The sequence below is a fragment of the Labrus bergylta genome, chromosome 19 (genome assembly GCF_963930695.1).
Source record: "Labrus bergylta chromosome 19, fLabBer1.1, whole genome shotgun sequence".
NCBI lineage: Eukaryota > Metazoa > Chordata > Actinopteri > Labriformes > Labridae > Labrus > Labrus bergylta.
Window position 1 is genome coordinate 5677272 of NC_089213.1, and position 21172 is coordinate 5698443.

The 21172-nt window shown below is 43.7% G+C and overlaps 1 protein-coding gene across 1 annotated transcript in view; it reads right to left on the bottom strand.

Annotated features, from left to right (window-relative positions):
- Positions 1–128: 128 nt before the first annotated feature.
- The window catches only part of cica (capicua transcriptional repressor a), a 42648-nt gene continuing 21604 nt past the window's right edge, over positions 129–21172 (bottom strand). Inside the window, exons 6-22 of the mRNA XM_020647241.3 lie at positions 17600–17699; positions 17210–17392; positions 16948–17074; positions 16490–16656; positions 15620–15752; positions 15102–15184; positions 13150–14011; positions 12483–12625; positions 11291–11466; positions 9932–10175; positions 8364–8676; positions 7989–8110; positions 7138–7280; positions 6251–6402; positions 4338–4472; positions 4134–4259; positions 129–3403 (exon numbers count right to left, since the gene is read on the bottom strand). Of these exons, the coding sequence (XP_020502897.2) occupies positions 3141–3403; positions 4134–4259; positions 4338–4472; positions 6251–6402; positions 7138–7280; positions 7989–8110; positions 8364–8676; positions 9932–10175; positions 11291–11466; positions 12483–12625; positions 13150–14011; positions 15102–15184; positions 15620–15752; positions 16490–16656; positions 16948–17074; positions 17210–17392; positions 17600–17699 (3472 nt within the window). The 3' untranslated portion in view covers positions 129–3140. The remainder of the gene's footprint in view (positions 3404–4133; positions 4260–4337; positions 4473–6250; positions 6403–7137; positions 7281–7988; positions 8111–8363; positions 8677–9931; positions 10176–11290; positions 11467–12482; positions 12626–13149; positions 14012–15101; positions 15185–15619; positions 15753–16489; positions 16657–16947; positions 17075–17209; positions 17393–17599; positions 17700–21172) is intronic.

Sequence of the window (21172 nt, forward strand, 5' to 3'; positions counted from 1 at the left end):
TGCCATTTCGGAAAAAGCAAAAAAAACAAAAACCTGGGGGAGTGAATCATTGAAATCTGACCCTGATCACAAATAAGGCAGAAACATATCAACTCTAGAGAAATCCAAAAAAGAAAACAGGCATCAAACATTGTGTTAGGTCTTTAATATTTTCAATATTTAGTTTTTTTGTTGTTTAGAAATATTGCACATGGTCAACATGCCTGCTTATGAGATACACTCACATCGCTCATCCTAAAATTCCTTCTCCAAAGTAAGGACAGTTTATTTTTAAGCACAATCATACAGTGTACACGCATACATGTGTGTGTGTGCACATATGTCTGTGTGGGTGTGTGTGCACGTGTGCATGTGATTGCACATGCATGCAGATGGACACTTAACAGCCCTAACCCCAGAGGTGAGAATTGATAGTCGTTGTATTACCTGTGTGTCTTTATATATATATTTATATATATATATATATCCTGAATATATATCGTGTATATATCCTGAATCAACTTGGTTCAATAACAGTCAAGATGGTGGACAAAATAGTCTTGGTGACTATAAAAATACTGTCTCTAGAGTAGAATATAGAATGTTGAATACAATGAAAAATATACTATTGATTATGTTGCTTAGTGGAGAAAGAACGAGAGGTTGGTCGTGTACACACACTACCTGCATGTGCTAAAACATTCACACACACCCAAACACAGACCTAAATGCACATATATGGAAATACCGGTATATATATTTTTGCACACATCCAACTGTATACAGAGAAACAAAAGAGATACCCATAGTAATAACTACCCCACTCTTCACAGAGGAAGCAAAGAGCCAAAAAGTGCTATTCAAAAGTTGTCTTTGACTTTTAGTAAGTTAAACCCTCTATCTCTTCAACAAGAACAATAACTGTGTGATTCTTTTTTTTTTGTTTGTTTTATACCATAGTTAAAGATAGTATCACAACATCTCATTCCTCTTACTGACTGACTGCACTGGGTTTAATATCTATGGCACGGAGCCTTTCCCCCGGAAACAAAATAACCCACCCACTTCCAAAAAAGAAATGTCCTATTGCACCATTTGACGGGAAAGGATAAAGTGTCAAGAAGAGAGGGAAGAGGGGAGGGCTCCAGAGACTGCCCTCCAGGGCTGGTCTAGGATCTGCTTTCCCTGAACTAACCCTAACCAGAGCCATCCTGAGCTACATAGCGCTTGACCCGGGACCAGTGCTTAAGGGCACTTTCTAACAACACTTGAGGGGGCCGTAGAGACCCGATTGAGGTAAGGAAGGGAGGATGGACAGGACTGAGGAAAAATGACAGGAGAGGGAAAGAAAGGGAGGACCAGGGGAGGAAAAGAGGGGGTTGATAACATACGGAACAAGGTTATTATTTTTTCTACTAAAACAATCTCTAAAAACAATACTTTCCTGATTTAACTTGCGGCGGTCCCAGATGAGAGGGGCCGCACAAATTGTGCAAACACCTGAATTCTGCGTTTTTAACAAAACGACGAACACCCCTGCTCCCCCTCTTCTGTCTGGTGAGAAATCGTAGCAGAGAGAAGGGGGGAGGCTGGGTGGAGAACCGCCCCAGGTATGATTAAAAGTAGGGGCTGCCACCAACTGATTTGTCCCCTTCTTTGTCCAAAGTTTTTTTTTTTTCTTTTTTGTTGTGATTTTTTTTTTATGCTGGAGAAGAAACACAATAGAGCCACGAGAGAAAAACAGGCCACGGTAAAACTGGTTATTTCCACGGCAACGATAACGAGAGAAAGCAACATTATATCCACTGGGAGATTCAGAGAAGTTTGGTTAAAATTCTACTTTTTCACTCTCTTCTTGTCCTTATTCGCTATTATTATCTGTGTTCCTATAGTTGGAATATGAAACTCCCGTCCAATGAACATCATCCAGTTTCTTCTTCAGTGTTTTCCCTGCGCGCTCTGATGAGAGCCAGTCAGTGTCGAACTTTACGTTGAATCTTCAAAGCCTCACAACCATTAGTCTCTTTACATAATCTCTTTACGGAGCCTGTTCACACAGGTTTCGGGGAGGGCGCCCCGACAGACATACAGACATATATAATCAGCTCCCGCCAATGAGGACTCAGTCTTTCATAATGGCAATAACTGAAGGTGCAAATATTTGTCACACTACATCCCAACTCCTGCTCTTCCTTTTCTTTTCCAGGAGCGAATAGATTTCATGCGTTCAGCTTCTCTTCTCACTACAATCACTAAAAACTGTGCAGGCCGATGGCTTGGTCAGACCAGGGTTGACGATGTTTGTGTACAAGTGCTCACACTGCACAGATGTGTCCATGTTTGTGTGTCTGCGTGTAATGTACAGTATATTTATGTCTGTGTGTGCTGTCTGTCTTGCAGCATCGAGGGGCTGTGGAATATAAGTGGAGGTCGTTGGGGTTGTGTTTTGTGTCCCGACCACTGTGCTGAGGAGTGGAGGGGGCGAGAAGGAGGTCAAGTCAATGGCATCTGAGGGCTGGCTGGCTGGCTGGCAACAGCAAACTGCATCTGCACAATAAGTGACAAAGTGCCTTTGTGTGTCGTGGTCATTGGCGGCGGCCCTTGTGGACTTCCAACCAAGAGTAACAGTCTGATTTGGTAAGTGTGTGTGTGTGTGTGTGTGCGCGCATGTGTGTATATGTGGGATCATGTGCATGCTGGAGATTATATATGCACCAGTGTGTGTGTGTGTATGTGCCAGAGATAGAGAGTGTGTGTTTGTGTGTCTTAAACTACAAACTACTGTACAAATGTGCTGAGAGCAGACCTGGGCAGAGTGTTAACTGAAAATATTCTTCATAATTGGAAAGAAAAAGAAAACTACGAGGAGCACTTGACTCATCGGGACTTGCATGTTGTTCATCCACTTCGAGGCTCTTCTTGAGTCGTGAATGTGTGATTAGACAAATCAAGCGCTGCCTTGTGTAGTTTGAATATTAGTGACCAGAGTCAAAGGATTCTTTTTTTTGCCCAGGTCTGGCGGAGATTTTAGTGCCAGTAGATCGGATCCCGCTGGAGAACTGGTGCAACACATACAAGAACATTCTGCGGGGATGACACACTCCCTTCTCTCTCTTCTTCCTTTTCTCGATTTCTCCACTTATTTTTGAATCCCCTCCAGATTAAGATCCTTCGCTTTTTGGCTCCTCAGGGCTCCGGCCTTTGTCTCCATGCTGCTCCGCCCCTCCGTCCTCCCGGGTTGATTGATTGTAGGAGGAACTGTGGGGCAGGGCAGGGCTGGTTTCGGCTGGCACGCCGAGCTCGAAGGTTCCGGGTGTGGCTGTCTGCATGATCTTCTGACGGACCTCTCGGATCTTCAGCTGCAGACACACCTTGGTGGGGAAGGTGTCCGAGTAGCGTGCCTGGAAGGCCGCAGTGGCCTGAGCTGAAAGGGAGAGAGAGAGAGAGAGAGAGAGAGAGAGAGAGAGAGAGAGAGAGAGAGAGAGAGAGAGAGAGAGAGAGAGAGAGAGAGGAAATAACTTATCAGCATACTTTTATAACACATAACAAATGTTTCCAAGTGTCCAAAGGTATAAATTATCAAGTTTTTCTGTTCAATAGAATTCAAAGATTTTATCTCTTGATAAGTAAGGCCCCGTTTCCAACTAGTATTTTTTTTTCTGAGCGCCAGCTTCTTTTACCAATTTTTTTCAATGAGTAGAGAGCGTTTGGAGCAGCAGGTGGACGCCTGGAGAAGAAGCGCAGTGCCCAGCGTATTTTTTCTTTTTTTTTTGTGACCGCTCCAAGCGCTCAACTGTTCAGAAAGGCGCTTTTGATGTAACCGGCGCTCTTTTCCTATTGTATGATATTTCCTGTATTTTTGCTGCCTATGGATCGTGTCTTGTACCCACATCCTCCTCACTCCGCGTCAGATCGGGTAAAAAACGATCTAAAATATAAAACATGCAGTAAAATGTAACGGAGCAGCGTCGGTCAATAAAGCGGCTGTTGACAACAGACTGTTGTCATAGAGACAGGACAGACGTGCAGCGCTTTTCTTCTCAGCCAACAAACGCTTCATGCAAGCGCTCCAGAGCGAGCTTTTCTGCCCAGACAAAATGCTAGGTGGACACGAGGCCTAAGTTCTTCTCCCTGTGAAATCATTTACTTCCTACCTGAAGGAAAGAAGCCGTGCTCCTGAAACAGCTGCATGACCAGGGCCCGGCGCTGATCCAGAGTTCTACGCAGAGAAGAATAGGGGACCCGGTCTATATCTCCGAGAAGATCCTCTCCTTCTGTACCTGGTTAAAGAAAGAAAACGTCTCGTTACTTTCAATACATATTCACGAGCTGTCCTGCAGCTATTGCACGCGGTGTACCTGGTCTGTCGAAGATGAAGATCTCGCCCTCACACTTGGCTGCACTCTTCGGGGTGTTGGGCTCGGAGCTGCAGCTGGAGAGACGGCGAGTCTTCCTCCTTGGGGAGCTGGGCTCTTCTGCTGTCGGCTCCAGCTCTAAAAAAAACAGGACATTTAAAGGGTTAAGGAAGGGAATGAGGATGGAAAGTGGAACCAGAAGAGTGTGAAACGATGGTGGAATGGGGCAGAGAGATGTTGTTGTGGAGAGGACAGTGGAGATACAATAATCAATAAGAGGCAGTAGAATAAGGAAAGGAAGAATCAGAATGAGGCAGGGTGAAAAACATCACATGAGAATGGGAGAAATTGAGTTTAAAAAGAGAAGTATGAAAAGGTAAGTTCAAAAAAGAAGCAACTGCTTTACTTATAATTTCCACTGTAAATCACCATTTCCAGCAAACACAGAGAGCATTTCATAGAATTGGTTTTGCTTTATTAGAGCAAAGGGATTAAGGATAGAAATGTATTAATTACATTTTACATGCTATTTTGTCCCATTTGGCGCTCTGTACATAAAGCCACTGTAGCGTCTTCCTGCTGCAGCGATGGAACATAACGACACCACAGAGCTCAAAGTAATACGCACCTCGTGTCCAACGGAATTAAAATATCACTGAAGCACTTTGAGTTTGAGCTTCCACCTACGAGCTAATCATACAAACGCTTGATAATCAGACTGATGTCAGTGGGCAACCGCATCATCAGCGCAGGCCGAGCACTATTTTGGAGTGTGCAAAATCACCACAGACGTGGAGCAAACATAGTGATGACACGGTGATGATTGATCCACCGTATATAATTACACTCAGAGGTAATGGAGTTATGCAGTCATTTTTGTTTGTTTGCACTTTATTGAAATGTGCTGCACATTCACGCACTCCTGCATGTTTCTGGTCTAACATGGTTATCTTTCAAAACAATAAAAAACAAGCACTTTGAAACTGTATCCTAGCTCCACGTCCTGGTTTCAGACCAATGCAGTGCAGCACTTACCTGATTGATAAATCTAAAAGTCCAGATTATGAAGCACATTTCTTAACAATCATTTGACTCCCAAATCAAAACACTGGTGAGAGGACTTTAGTCTCTGTACATGGGGCGTGCAATATGACCGCTAGGCTATCAGTACTCCCCCTGCGTTGCAACATTAAGATTAAGATTAAGATTAAGATTTACTTTATTGATCCCACAAGGGGAAATTCTGTTTTTACACTCTGTAAGTCATGCAACACACACATAGGCTGAAATACACACATGCACTAACAGGATCCTATGGACATGCACTAATGGAGAGATGTCAGAGTGACGGAGCGGCCCCCGGCAGGCGCTCCTGAGCTGGTGGTGGGTGGGGGGGTTTGGTGGCTTGCTCAAGGGTACCTCGGCAGTGCTCAGGAAGCGATCTGGCACCTCTCCAGCTACCAGACCAACTTCCATATTTGGCCCACACCGGGACTTGAACCAGCGACCCTCCAGTTCCCAACCCAAGTCCCTACAGACTGAGCAGACTGAGCTAATTTGAACTTAAAAACCTGTTTTGAAATGCAAAATTACAGAATTTCAAACATGCACTTAAAATTCGATTAACCACGATTAACTTTTATATTCAGTGATAAATCACGATTAAAACACTTCAGCAGCCCTAATTTTTTGCTTTTCATGCATTACTGATATAAAAACTATGTTTGCAATTAAATGAGCGTTTTGACAACATTTTTGTGTCCCATCAGCATGGGACTGATTTGCAGAGAGAGCAAGCTCCAATTCATGAGCTCAAATCTCCAGGGGCGATGAGATGGTTGAGGGCGTTCGTTCTGTATCACTTCAGGTATTTTGTTGACTCTAAGTGTGTGAGTCTCTCTCTCTCTGCCTCTCACCGGTGGAGTTGCGTCTCTTCCTGCGGTAGCTTCCCAGGATGGCTCGAGGTGAGGTGGCCAGACTCTGCAGAGTGGGCGAAGGAAGGACCTCCTCGGGATTAAACTCTGGAAGCTCGGCAAAACGCTCCTCGAAGTACGTCTCAGACAAAACCCTGCACGCAGAGAACACAGCGGTCATTTCAATCTCTAGTCCATTAAACTGTTGGATGAAGTATCCAGGGATGTCCTCTGCATGTATACACATTTCTCATGCCTGAGGGCTGAGATCTGCCATGTGACCTCAACACCACTCCGCTGCTGTCTAAATAAAGAATATAAAGGGTGAGCACTCCACCCACTCACATCCAGTAGACAAAGAGCTTCCACCATCATTTCATGAAGTTGGGAGGTTTGGCCACAAACTAAAAATGGAGCTCGACGACACAATGTGTGAAAATCAGTGTTAAACCGAGTCAACAAATGGAGTCCTTTCCAGATTTGTGCGTCTCATCTTCAAGCTGCTTTCCACCACAATGACAGAAGACAAGCTACTGTTCAATGAGCCCTCTCAGCTTGAGGAGATGTAAACTGTTAAAATAGAGGGAACATTGTCTTACAATGACCGAGACAGAAGGATCAGCAGACTTGTGTTGTTTGAGTTTGGCACTGGTTCTACAAGAGAGAGAACTAAAGTCTGATCTCAGAGAAAGGCTCCGGAAAGACGAGATGGAGCTTCAACTAAACGCTCGAGTCTCACACTCACTTTCACTTCTCGTTTACACGCTTAACCATTTCATGCTCATTCTGATTTCTTCCTTTAAACCAAAGAGAACATGAGAACTCCTAAAAAAAGGTTTGCACAGATTGTAATATTAATGACGCCTCCTTTAATTTAATGTGCTGCTTACTTGTCGAGAGAGTCAGGTGTCTTTTTGAGAGGTGGGGGTCTGAACTTGATCTTCTTTGAGGCAGAGGGGGGATCTCTTTCCGAAGGGGGAGGTGGAGGGGGGTCCAAACCTGAGGTTGCTGGAGGAGTGGAACGAGGTCCAGCCTGGGAAAGAGAGAGAGCGAGAGAGAGAGAGCGAGAGAGAGAGAGAGGGGTGAGATAACTCTTTAACCTAATAAAGACTCTCTGAAGTCAATGTCAGATATCAAATGTTCTTTTCGACTCTTCCATTCCTCGATTTTTCCTTGAAGATATTTTAGTGAGCTGGTCTCCTTTCTCTGTTGTCTTGTATCAGTTCTCAGACCAGCTCTAAGTGGTTGAACAGACTGCTCTGATGTAAGTTATTAAAGTGTAAAGACAGGAAACTGGAAAAACAGAATTTCTTGTAAAGTTGTCGTTTATATACAAAAGTTCTGATTCCCTTAGAGGAGAAGAAATTAAGAAAATGTATTACATGAGAGTCTTAGACTGATGAATGTGGGGGTAGAGGCAAGCCGATGACGTAAGCCACCCACGCGCTGCACCTGGATTTACAAACTGACACGCTAACGTTACCTTGTCCAAATCAAATTGCACTGTTGATCATGGCGTTCTTTGATTTGACACTTTTTCACTGGCTTCACATGTCCATATTTCCATACCAAAAACACTGGCACCAACTGCTAAAGGGACAAAAAACTGTTTTTTCCCTCCGGGTGAAACACCTGACCAGTATCAAAGGTTCCTCCCTTATATAGATAACTGTCAATCACCCCGTGAGACCCTTTACTGCGGGGTTTGATCAGAAAAGACTGAATGAACATCTCTTCTCACCTCTCTGCTGCTGTCCTCTCTGTCTGTCTCTGAGTTCTCTCGCTCATTTTCCGTCTCGCTGTTGTGTCCGTCTCTCAGATTTTCCTCTTTGATTTGCAGACAGACGTCCTCCTCTTTTTTAACTGCAACAGATACAGTTGATTGTTAACTTAGATATAAGAGAACCGATCCACACAGATGACTAGTTAGCAAATATCTGATGATTCTGCAAAAATGTCAAAGTAAAGGGCGATGAAGTGAGTGACACTTCCACCGAGTTACATTTAGAATAAGTTGATACCGGTGCTGATGTTTTATTTGGAGATTGGGGAAAATAAGACAAGATTCAAGCTGATTTTTGAGGCTCTAAACCGAGAGTAACCAGTGGAGCTTTACCTGTTATCATGTTGCTCATACAGGTGGCCAATGAGGAACTGAACGGGCAGCTCGTCAACCCCTTCAATCCGTCCTCAGTGTGACCATCTGATTGTCTCTCCTTCTTCACTTCCACCTTTGGCTGCACCTCCACTGCAACGTTAGGCTGAGGGGTCGTTGCAGGTGAGCCCTGGACTCCTGTTGCCGATGGGGAGGAGGGTTTTATCAGGTCCTGGGCCGGGGCGGCCACTGCAGTCGTAAGACCGTGAGAGACCGCAGAGACCACACCAGTAGGCAGTGCAATGGTTGGTGCAGGATAGATGGCAGTAAGTACCTGAAGAAGAAGAAAGCAAAGCAAGGATGTCAGGAGAGGAGACAACATGTGGGTAATATGTGGCAGAAGGGCTTTCCTAGTTTGTTTTGAGGTGTAACATACAGACGGATAAAAAAGTGGAAACAGCTTTAAAGGTCACATATTATTCAAAATACACTTCACCATGTTTTTCTAACACTAACATGTGTCTCTAGTCTGTCTACAAACCCCCCAATGATGAGAAAAGTCCATCCTCTCAGTCTTTTGCCTGCTCCACTTTTCAGAAAATGTGTGCTCAAACAGGCCGTTTGGAGATGTTCCCTTCATGACATCACAAAGGGCAGTAACCCCTCCCCCAGATGGGTGACACGCCCACAGCTAGGTGTTTGTCCTGCCCTCTGAGTCTGCCTTCTCACCGCAAACAATAGGACATGGAGCGAGAAAGCCCGAGACACCCAAGCCCTTCCAGAGAGGGGGTGTGGTCAAACACAGCTCATTTACATATTTAAAGCTACAGACACGGAAACAGCCTGTTCTGAGCAGGGCTGAAATCGAGGGGTTTATAGGCATGATCAAATACAGGATCAGAGTGGATTTAGAACAAGAAACTTCACACACATGTTTTAAGGAGCTCTGAGACTTATTTAAACTGGTTGAAGAGGAGGAGAATATGTGACCTTTAAAGGATAGAATTTAAGCTAAAGTCCAGACCTCTGAAAGTGAAATTCAATATATTGATTTCTTGTGGAGTAAAAAAAGAATCTGTGTGCTTTAAATGAACCCAACAGTTTCAAAATGTTACCACAAAATGCAAAGTCTTCAAGTGACTTGTGTTTCTCTTGTGTGTTTACTGCAGTTTCCCTGAAGTCTCAAAACAAATGTAGTGATGATTTGTTGAAACCAGAATGCTGTATCTAGCACCTTTGAGCCAGCTGCCTTTTCAAATCAAACTGCACTTTTTTTTTTTCACGCACTGAACTTTTGATGGGGTTTAATTAATTCATACATCTTTATATAAATGATGGACACTTTTGTGCAATCAGGAAATTAAAACTGTAAAAAAAGTAAAAGAATCACATATTAATTAAAAGGTAATGCGCAGCAGGGACTTCAGTAACCTTCATGTCTACAAATGATCTTTTGAAGCAAATAAACCCTGATGAAAAGGCAGACTGCTTTTAATATGCCTCCCGTTAAACGCTTCTTTGGACGAGAAAGATTTTGAATTTTCCTCATGACCACACACCTACACACTGGGCTTTAAAAGTATATTTACCTGACGCACAGCGGTTCCTGAGGCCTGACCTGGAGGGGTCTGTGATTGACAGCTCAGGGGCGGGGCGGGTGCTAGGAGTGGTGGTTGACCAACAATCGGCTGAACCAGGGTCTGCCCAGGAGGGGCGACGGCAGCAAAGCCAAGAGTGGCCAGAGATGACGGGAGATAGGCGGGGCCTTGGGTGGGTGTGGCCTGCTGTGGTGATGCTGTTGTAACTCCAGGGCCAGACTGGACGTAAGAGATCCTACAGAAAAGAGAGCTGAGCGTCAGTAACAGTAACTGTAACAGAAATACTAAACAAATACAAAAAACTGATCATGATATGTCGTTAAAATCCGGAAAAGAAGTCACAGCGCTGTATAAGACGCAGTCTGATTTTGGAGAGAGAGAAAAAAAGGTTTAAACTGTTTCCTTTGTGTTCAAGTTCGCACTCCTACTAGCTACGGTACGATAGTTGAGCTCTCAGCCGACGGTGGAAGTTGTGACGTACAGACCCTCGTCCAAAGAGCCGTGCTGAACACCTCCGCTGGTCACTCCTTAACTTTAATTAAGGAGTATTTAAATCAAACCAGCACTCCACAAGCTTCAACCACCGTTTGCTTTAAATGCACCATTATGACCTCATGACGGAGGAAAGACAGTAAAAAAGTGGCGCCGCCAGCCTCGTCAGCATCGTCATGTTTCCCTGCACAGCTTGCAATACACAATGAATGTGAGTGAATTAAACTGGTATATTGGTCGCACTGGTTTATAGGACGCAGCAACATTTAAAAGAAGGTATCATAAGTGTGTCTTATGCGCCGGATTTTACATTACATTTAAAAAATCAACTATCTAACTAATTTTTCTGGTTATCATTTTCTGTTTAATTTATTATTTCAGTACTTAAAAAAAACATATATCCCAAGCTCATTTTAGAAACAGGAAGTTGTTCAGTTTACGATAATAGAAAACTAGAGAAAAACTCAAATCAACAGCGTATGAAACGAGATGAAACAAGTGGATCTGCGGTGTTTTTCTGAGGCGTCTGGGGCGACATAGTAATTACAGAAACTGTGGTTGGTTCACACTCAGTCAACGGACCGATTTAATTAAACTCTCATGACTTCAGCTTTCAAAATCAAATTAAAATAAGCATCAGTGCACACACAGCTCACATGAATGACAACACGGACACAGTACAAAAACAAACCACACATACACACACACACACACATATTGTCGGAACCTGAAGTATAATTCATGTAACCGGCTGAAATCTTTTATTGCTGCTCCACTGAAGAATGTGAATCAGTCGCTGAGGAAAATAAAAGCAGGTACACGCTGCTGTCTTTCAGGTGTTCGGCCTGCGTTACTGACCTGGTGGGTGGAGAGGTCAGGAGAACGGTCTGTGGAGGCGTGGCACCGGGAGCCATCACCGTTGCCACAGAAACAGGAAAGGGGCTCCCAGGATGCACTGCTGCTGCTGCTGCTGCTGCTGCACCACCAGGATGAACGCTGGTCTGGACCACAGGCATGGGAGCTATCTGGATAATCTTCAGGGGAGGAGACAACATCACAAAGAAAGGATTTTATCATCGATCAGCTAAAAATACACGCATCTGATTATCAAACATTTAGAAGTTAGGTGTATACCAAATGTTTTATGGTCTTTTGAAGAATTCTAGCTCTTTGACTAAACAAACTAGTCCTCTGCATAGATGCAGCAAAGCCTTTGAGCTCAAACGTCTACGTTTTGTGATTACATTTCTTGTTTAATTTCACTGTTTTGATTAGTGATATGAAATAAGAAAAAAATATTCAAAAGGAATATCATGCAGCAACCAACTGTTATTAGTATTATTAGAAAAAAGGTTGAAGCGAGGGCTGCACACGGTCAAGACATGTGGAGGGACAAAAAGAGGCAGGAAATCCTCACATTTAAGACGGTAGAAGAACCAATATTTAACATTTGCCTTGAAAAAGTTACCTAAGTGATTCATCTTTTTTAAAAGTAGCGATGCTCTTTTATTTGTCGAACAGTCCAAACCTCTAAATTATTCACTTTGGACAATATCAAAGGGAAAGAGGAAGCAAATCACTGCATTTTCAAAAAGCTTGAAAAACACAAAATTTACATTTTTCCTAAAAAAAAAAAAAAAAAAAAACGACTTTGATGATAACACTACAAACAAATTAATGTTCTGCCTTCTGAATGCATTTAACAGTTTCAGCATCATACGCAAGTTTTCACTCCTTTAGACTTTTCTCTCTATGATTTTTTTTAAAGGTGATCTCAGCATCCAGCTGTGTCGTCAGACTGATCCACACATGTAATGACGCAGCACATGAGCACAGAGCAGACTTCCTCCTGATGTTCTTTTCACCACCCAGACTCTCTGTAGCCCACTTTGTACTCTCCAGGAACATGTGTCGTCTCCATCTATTTTACTTGGTGCTGCTGATGTTCAGGATCTAACTACTTTGTCGCCTGTCAGCAACCGGGGGGGGGGGCGTCTATTTATCTGTAATCTGTTGACACTTGTTTCGGTGAATGTGTTGACATTCTTACCTTGTTTCCTGTCGCGGTGCCGTTCTGCACAGGAAGGGGCGGAGCAACCAGGGAGATGGAAGGATGAGGAGGAGTAGACCCTGTTCTGACTGTTGCCATGGGAACCAACATCTTGCTCTGCAAGACGGGCGACTGGGTTTGGACTAATGAGTGAGAAGAGGATATAGAGAGAGAGGGAGAGAGGGAGAGAGAGAGAGAGAGAGAGAGAGAAATTTAAAAACACCCAGCTTGAGAAACAGATGAATCGAGCCAAAATAAGAGAGGTGAAGAAGACACAGGAGCGACTGGTGGGCGGAGACGCTCTGATAGAGAAAGGACATTTCAGACTGTTAATAGTGAAATTTCTAGCTGATAACAGGTTGGAACAATGTTCTGTTGCTTCTGACTCTTATGAATAGAGAGTGATTAAGGCCTGGGTGGGCGGCAGGCGTTCATACTCATGTCAACAGTGTTTCTCCTGTCAATCATTTTTCTCCTGTTTATGTAAGCCAATCAAATCTATTTTAAGTGCTTCCTGTGGACGTGATTATTTCAGGGAAAAAATTTAAAAAAAAATCAAAGCAGTGTTTCTTTTTTCTTTTAGTTTTTAGAGGGCCAGTGTAAACATTAAGATTCAAATTTAGCTTTTTTTCTTTTAAGCTCAGCCAGTCGTTGCTCGCTGTCTCACCTCTGGTCCCAGGGCTGACTGACGCAACTCTGATCCCCGCCCCCGAGTGCACGCCATTGGCCAGGGCAGTATTGGTGGGCAGGGAGATAATTTGCTGGTGGGTGAGTTGAGGTGAGGAAGGGCTCTCGGTTGGCAGGATGTACTGGACCTGAGCTAGCGGCTTGAGGCTGGCGGGAGGTGTGTGATAGGAGGTGGCAGTAGTTGGGGGGAGAACAGGAAGCGGGGGCTGCGGGGTGAGAAGCTGTATTGGTTGGGCAGCAGGAAAGGGCCCACTGAGAACTAGGCTAGTGACCAGGCCGCTGCTGCCCACAGGGGTTACACTGACTTGACCAGGAGAGGAGGATGAGGACAGGTACCCACCCCCTGTGGCGCCTGGCAGCTGCTGAGTCCCGCCTCCTCCAATCAGGAGAGCGGTTTTCTTGTCCTGGGGCAGAGAAGTGAGGTGGACGGCTCCTTCCACCGACTTGCTGGCGATGGGAATTGGTGTGCTGGCGATGGGTCTTACCACATTGGTCACCATAGTGGGGGCCATGCGGACAGGGCCGAGGACCTGGGTCAAACCGGACTGAGCGAAAGCGAGGGCAGGCTGGACGCCAGGTGTCGAGGCAGCCACGGACAGAGAGGAGACACTTTTCCCACCTCCTTCTCCTCCCCCTGCTGCTGTCTCCTCTCTCCTGGATCCTCCCTCACTCCCCTCTTCTCCTCCATGTGCACCTCTCTTTCTCTTCCTCTCAGATCCCTCCTCGGCACCACCGCCGCCTCCTCCCCCTCCGCTGTTCCCTTTAGATGAGGTGGAGTCAGAGTGAGGGATGGAGGGAGAGGAAGAGGGGAGCGAGGAGCGAGCCGCTGGCTGGAAGCCATGCTGCAGGGAGAGAGAGAGAGAGAGAGAGAGAGAGAGAGAGAGAGAGAGAGAGAGAGAGAGAGAGAGAGAGAGAGAGAGAGATCAAAGCCGGGAAAGTTACTGTATGTAAACTTCTTCTCATCTTTGTGAGCACACAAGTCTCTCAACTTATAGGAACTCTTTGGGTTTTTAAAGTTTGCTGGGAAAAATGAATTCAGAAAGACAAAAGCTTAAATTAAAGCACCAACGATACGATGCCTTACATGCAGGATTAAGTGAAAGTCTTCAAGGCTCGGCCATGAAAAATCGAACTACATCGACATTTAACCTAAATGGCTAGATTCAGTTTTGAATGAGTAGAAAATGTATTTACGGTGTAGCGTGATGTAGAGACTATATACAGGTCAGGAAAAGGTCATGGATAAAAACAAAGATACCAATAAAAACAATCAGCTCAGCCCAGCTGGGAGAACCTAAGGAAGCGACAGGCGAGACGCATTGTTCGCTCACAATAAATTACATTAAAGTTATTTTCAGTGTGATTTATTTTCCATGGTATGTTTCTGCAGCCGTGAGCACCTGAGAACATAGAGGCTGTGCACGGGGTATCCTATTGGCCATTTGGATTATCCTTTATGCTGGACACACTCAGTTTCACCAAGCTCAAAGTAAACTCCAATAAATATATAGCATGGATCCATTGTGTCCTGTGGCCACTTCAGGTACTGCAGCAAAAACTCCCCTGCATTTTCTTCGAGGGCCGTTTTTATAAAACAGCTGTCTGTGTTTACAGGAAATCTTACACTGTAAACATTTTTTGATTGTTCTTCTTTTTATCATGAATACTTAACCTAAATGCATAGTTATGGTTACACATTTGAAAAAAAATCCTCACACTGAAGCAAGCAGTTTAAAGTCTGTGAGAGAAACACTACAGCTCAGATTCAGGGGGCTGCAAACTTCAGGAGTTCACCTAGAAGTCACAGACTTTTCTGGCATAACCTAGTGGACTGAATGGAGTGGAGGAGCCATCTTTGGGTCTTTTCTTCAGGTTTTATTAATTCATCCATGGTGGATAGTAGTCCGTGTTATTGATAATTAGTGCAGCTACCTGTCCATCCGGTTCGTCCTCGTCACTGTCTGTCACTCTCTCTTTACACTTGAGGTCAATGGAGCCTTCAGGACAGGAATCCTCTGAGGGTGAGACATGGACATCAGCTGTTAGCATTTAAACAATTTAAGCATGCATGATATTAATCTTTCAACTGTTTCCTGGTTATGATTTCATTTTCATTTACAGCCGAGTGAGAGAAGCAAACCTGCTATCTGGGCATTCATTAAAAGACAGCTGCCTTTAAACCATCTACTCACCACCAAAGCAAATGATGTGTTTTTGTTACTGCTCTATTTTAACACGAGTGATTAACAGTCCATGACGGGAGCTCGGCAGATGACACAGCAGTTTTTTTTTTTTTTTTTTTTTTTGCTGACATTGTTATTTAGACTAAGAAGGCCGAAGCTTTTCAAAGACACACTGATTGTTATGGGAACTGAAACTTTGACCTTGTGGTTACGTAACAGCCTCTTTAACCAATACAGGAGCACTCTGCGGCTGCTCGTCTAACTCACCCATGACGTCATCGTCCCCCTCTTCCTCACAGATGACCATACGCTCCTCATCGCTGGTCACGTCCTCACTGGCCCCGCCCTGGTACATGGACTGAGGCATGGGTCGTTGGCGAAACAAGCCTGTGCCGCCGTCCTGCAGAGAAAACCAAATCGTTTTTACAACTTCTAAAATGATTTTTTTTAAATATTTGAAGTATTTTTTTATTGTTGAAAAGGCACTGATTATAAACTCAAAACTAAAAAGAAAGCCTGAGTTTCTCAGGAACGCTCTCAGACTTTTTTATTCCCCCCAAAGCATTCATACATGCAGCACAACATGAATGCCTTCAAAACAAAAGAGCTCACATGCAGACCTATTCCTCTGTGATTAGGAGCGAAGCAGCAAACACCAGTCTTGCACCTTCAAAGGCACTAAAAAAGGAGAAAGTGAAACCTTTGAAGTTGGAGGCTGAGCTCCCCCAGAGCTTTCAGTGGGTTTTTCAGCAGCAACGACTCGAGCCCTCACACAAAGAACAAAGAGCGTCCATTTGAACTGTTTTTTCAACAGGGCGCTTTCAGTTGAAGAGTTCAACAGAAACGCTCTGTGGTGTGAAGGACACACGTCTGCTGTGTGTTTGGATTCATGGGCGCTCACAAACATTGTTCTGCTTCTCGTCTGCCACTTTGATTTTCTGCCCCTTTTATTTGTTTGACTTTTTCCTTTGTTCTCTTGCAGCAGACTTGTTAGAAGTGCTTTAATAATACTCCTGACAAGACTGGGAGCACATGATTTAAGCTTTAAGATTAAAAACTAGCTAGTGATCTGAAACCGTTTCTTTAATCTCCAGAGTCTGCTCTCCGCCTTTGAGCTACAGATTAACAACCTCGTACCTTCTCCAGGTCTCTCTCCCTCTGCTCCAGGGTGTGCACAGCACTCTGGGAAAAGGCTCTGGGACGGGGGTTCTGCCCCACAAACAGACCCCCTCGACGCTCTGATCCCGCAGGCCAGTTTGGGCCTCCTCCCTTCCCCTCCAGCACCTGAGACTCCAAATGAGGATCTGTAGAAGAACATGGATTAAATATCACGCTGTACTTTCATGGAATAGATCAATAAAACAAAGAACCAGCTACATGAAGTCCACGCCGACGCACATGGAAGAACAAAATTCCTGCAATATCTTATAAATATTGTAATTTTTCGCCCAGATAAGGCTCAATTTGAACTTTGGACTTATTTGAAGCAATTACAAAGTCCAAAAGAGACAAAAATGATAACAAGCACGAGTAGATTCAAAATGTTCCCTGGTCTAAGAAGACATGACTAGAACCGCTAAATAACACACACACACCTATGCTCTCTGACATGCTCCTCTCCCGAAGATCCTTTGGCGTCCCACGGCCCTCTGACAGCGACTTCCTGCGGTCCTTGTTGCACCACTTCCAATCTGGATGTGCTCTGAAGTGGGCCTCTTTCACCTGAAGCAGGAGGAGACAGTCTGTCTTCACAACTAATTCAGGAAGTAAGTTCTTTTCACTGTTGATTCAACTGGATGCCTAGAGCACATCATCAGCTAAAGAGTAGCTTAGGCATTATGGTGAAAAGATATGAACCTGGAAGGCCAGATCGTGGTACTGCTGCTTCTCGTTGGGCCCCAGAGCATACCACCACTCCCCCAGGATCTTGCTGACTGTGCGGTTGTCCTGATTGGGATGTCGCTGGTGCACCAGGGCGCGATGGCGTTTACTGAAGATCATGAATGCATTCATAGGACGGCGGATGTGGTCTTTCTCTCTCTGTTTGAGGGTTTGAAAGAGGACACAGAGTTAAGACATCAAATCAGTGCTCAGGGATGTGATGGTACGAAACTTAAAACCAGATACATACATGTAGCCTTTGGATAAAGATCACATGTTGCTCTGAATGACTTTACTTGAGTTTTATTTGTGCAATTGTAATGATGCTTTTTCAATCCTGTTTTAAATAACCCAATCCATACTGACCTTTCTGTCTCCGTCCTTGGGCAGGGCGCTGAGGGACTGTGTGCGTCTCTTCATAGGGCCAGAGGAGGGAGCTGGATCGTTGGCCACACCTGGCGAAAACCTGCGTTCACACACAGAAGGAAAGTGAAACTGTGAGACTGCTAGAGACGGATACGAGGGAACATGACTCACACTGTGAGGGACTTTCAGTGACGTCACAAGGCTAAAGGAAACTAAGACAGCAGTACTTTACATACTTTAGCTGGTTTCACATTTACACTCCTGAAAATATCGAGATCATTTCAGGACGACTGCTCTGGAGATTCTCCTGACCTGGATGTTCACATATGCTCCTCACAGCTGGAGACTCCAGTCACATGATATAAACGTCACTCCCCCCTAAGACTAACTCGAGGTGAATTCTCCTGAATTCTTCTGCAAGTGTGATTATTTCTTAAAGTACTCTTTAATCTGACTTTTTTTTTTTTTTTTTATCTTTGCGTTCACCATTTCCCCCTCTCATTTGCTGTTCAAGTAATCAAAAACCTTTTTGTTATCTGTTCAGCGTGTTCAGTGTTCGGTGATTTAATACTGAAAAATCGTTTTAGTCCTTTCTCAGAAACGGCTCTTTCCAGTAATACTTAGTTGCCCTCTTCTTGTGAGCCACTGGATTGTTTCCAGATAAAAGACCAGACCAGACACGGGGTAAATAAAATAAAGCAAATACAGATGCTGTTACAAACTGAGTGAGGTGTGCATTACTATTCTCTTATCATGGTTGGAGAAACAGCTTTAAAATGTTACTAACCTTTAACAGAACTCTCTGATATACATTCAAAAAAAGAGTGCCACACCTCAGGAGAGACAACAAGACGCTTCAGATACTGATACAGGAAGATCAACTCAACAAGTCTAATAGTGGTTTTAAATTGTGGTTTTCACACTGACAACAGGTTTCCTAATTTTGGACTAAAAAGGAAGAAGTGAATAAACGTGGTTTACAGTTTTGTCAGTGCATCTCGCAGGAAAACCGTTCAACTGTGAGCTCAGTTTTGACCACGAGAAAATCTTTTTTTAAACTGTGAGCTGGCAGAGAGACAGTTTAGCTCTCTTATAGTCACCTCAGTCTCCATCTTGTTTATTTTCTCTGGTGTAGTTTGTCAGAGACACTTTTATTACTGACAACAAAATACAAAAGAGAAACACACAGTCTCGACAAAGGCAGAAATGTAGCTGAAAAAAGGAAAACTTTACGAGTACCGCAGCAATCACAAGGTCTCACAGGGATTGAGGTTATGTAATAATTTGGTTGGGGTTCAGTCAGATGTGTGTGTTTGAAGGCACACGCTTGAATGTGTGTGTGTGTGTGTATGTGAGGGTGGAGTAAAAGATTTCTTTGTACTGGAAACATCAGGAACCATAATGGGACATAATAGGTGACAGAAGGCTCATTGAACACTGCTGGTGATTTATTGAAGGCCACTCGTATGAATGAGTTCTTCTCTGAACATGACCACATTACAGCGCTGTAACAAACTTCTGTTACGTCAGACACGTGAATATTAACTGATGTTAGCATAATATGTGACTGTCAGCATCATTTTATCTCTAATATGCACTGATATGACTAGATTTAATCACCAGTCAAACAGCATCGTAATTGAGTTACATTGTAGTACTTTAGCCTCCCTTTCCCTCCCTTAAATCGGTATCTTTCCCCAAAATCAGATATCTGGCGGGCCGTTCTCCTGCATAATCCTGCATGGAGGTCATATGAGTGTTATCATTGTTGCATCACCTGACTCAGTAAATAAAGACTAAGACTTCTCAAAGATCCAACCGAAAAGACTCGGAGAAAAACAGATATTTTTTTTATTTGATTGAAAACAATGACTGCTAACTAACTTTACGTTCTCTTGGTACAGCTCCCTGTTGCAGCTCAAATTTATATTGTTGCAACTCAGACATCAATTTTTTAAAGCGAGGAACAAGTCCACTACTAAACTGTGGCATCTGATTGGTGCACTGTCTGGCTTCCTCTTAAGTACTTGACACTTACACTATCAGAGGCACGTTACCTGTTTTAATATTAGAGCTGTCAAACAAGTAATAACGATTAATTGTGATTAATCGCATGTTTGATATCCAATTATTTTGCATTTTAAAACAGTTTTCATTTTGCTTTTATTTTATATTAACTACATCCTTAAGATAGGGATACTTTACTTCCTGTTTCATAATAAAAATACTTTTATTTTGAAGGAACATCTGGTTCATCAAAGTTACAACTTAACCATGAAAAAAGGAGCTTGTGATGGATTAAAAGTAAATAAAAATTGCTAAAAGTAATGGTTAAAAAGATGCATATTCCTCCTGACTTGTCAACAGATTCTTTTATTGTGAAATGAGCCATTCAGAGGCGCAGCGGTTCTGTCTTTCCATTACTGCAAGAGCAGGAAGACAGTGTGCCAGAAGGGACAAAATGGCATGCAATGAAAAAAGAAAAAGAATGCATTCATTTCGGGCCTTAATTTCATCGAGATACACGGGTGGGTGTTACAGCTGACAGCCCTAATATCTGAACAACTAAAAAATACAGATCAAGGAGATAGCAAAAGTATGCTTATAAAAAAGTGGACAACAATACAATTAAATAGAAATAAGAAAAAAGTTATTTTACCTTAAACTTATTTATATTGTTCTGTCTGCAAACTTGCAGCAGTTGTACTCTCCTTGTGCACATTGCAGAGTAAAGGAGCTGATAAATGGTTGTTAAATATGTCGACTTTGTTTCCATGAATGCCATTAGTTTCTCCATTGAGATGTAGCCGGATAACAGGTGTAACCACTGCACCACTCAGAGCCGGCTGAAGCTTTTCCTTTTGTGTTGTCAATGATGGCGGCTCTATAGAGAGAGAGCCGCCATCATTGAGAGCACAGTGACCCTGAAACATTCAAAACCACACTACCAGCCAGACAGCCACGCAGCCCGTCTGAGTCACTCTGAAAGAGCAGTAACCCAGCCAGACGCAGAGACGCAGCCCGAGTCTGAGTGGAATGAGCAAGCACAGACTGTACAACTCCTGCCAAAGACACACACACACTCATGCAGTTCGTACTAAAGTAGTTTGTTGTTGTTAGCTTTCTTTGAGTTTTGTTGTCACCGGTGGATTTCAGTACACCTGTTCTGAGCGTCGTGTCAGAGTGTTAAAGGGGACATATTTTGAAGAATCCACTTCGACAGTGTTTCTGAACATATATTTGGGTAACCTGAGTGTCTACCGACCCACAAAATGTGAAATAAACCCATCCAGTCCTTTGTTTGTGGTCTGCATAAGTCTTACAACACAGAGAAAAATGCTCTGTTTCAAATGTGCTCTCCTTGTGATGTCACAGTGGGATTCTGGTAAAAAAAAATCACCTCCCCTCCCCTGGTATCTCCACCCATGGACTCCACCCCCAGCCTAGAGCAAAACTTTTTCGCAGGTCCTCCATTTTTATTGTCGCTACAGAGGAGTGATATCTACCAGGAAAACTCAGGGGAGGCTCATTGCATTTAAAGAGACACACACACCAAAACGGAGCGTTCTGAAA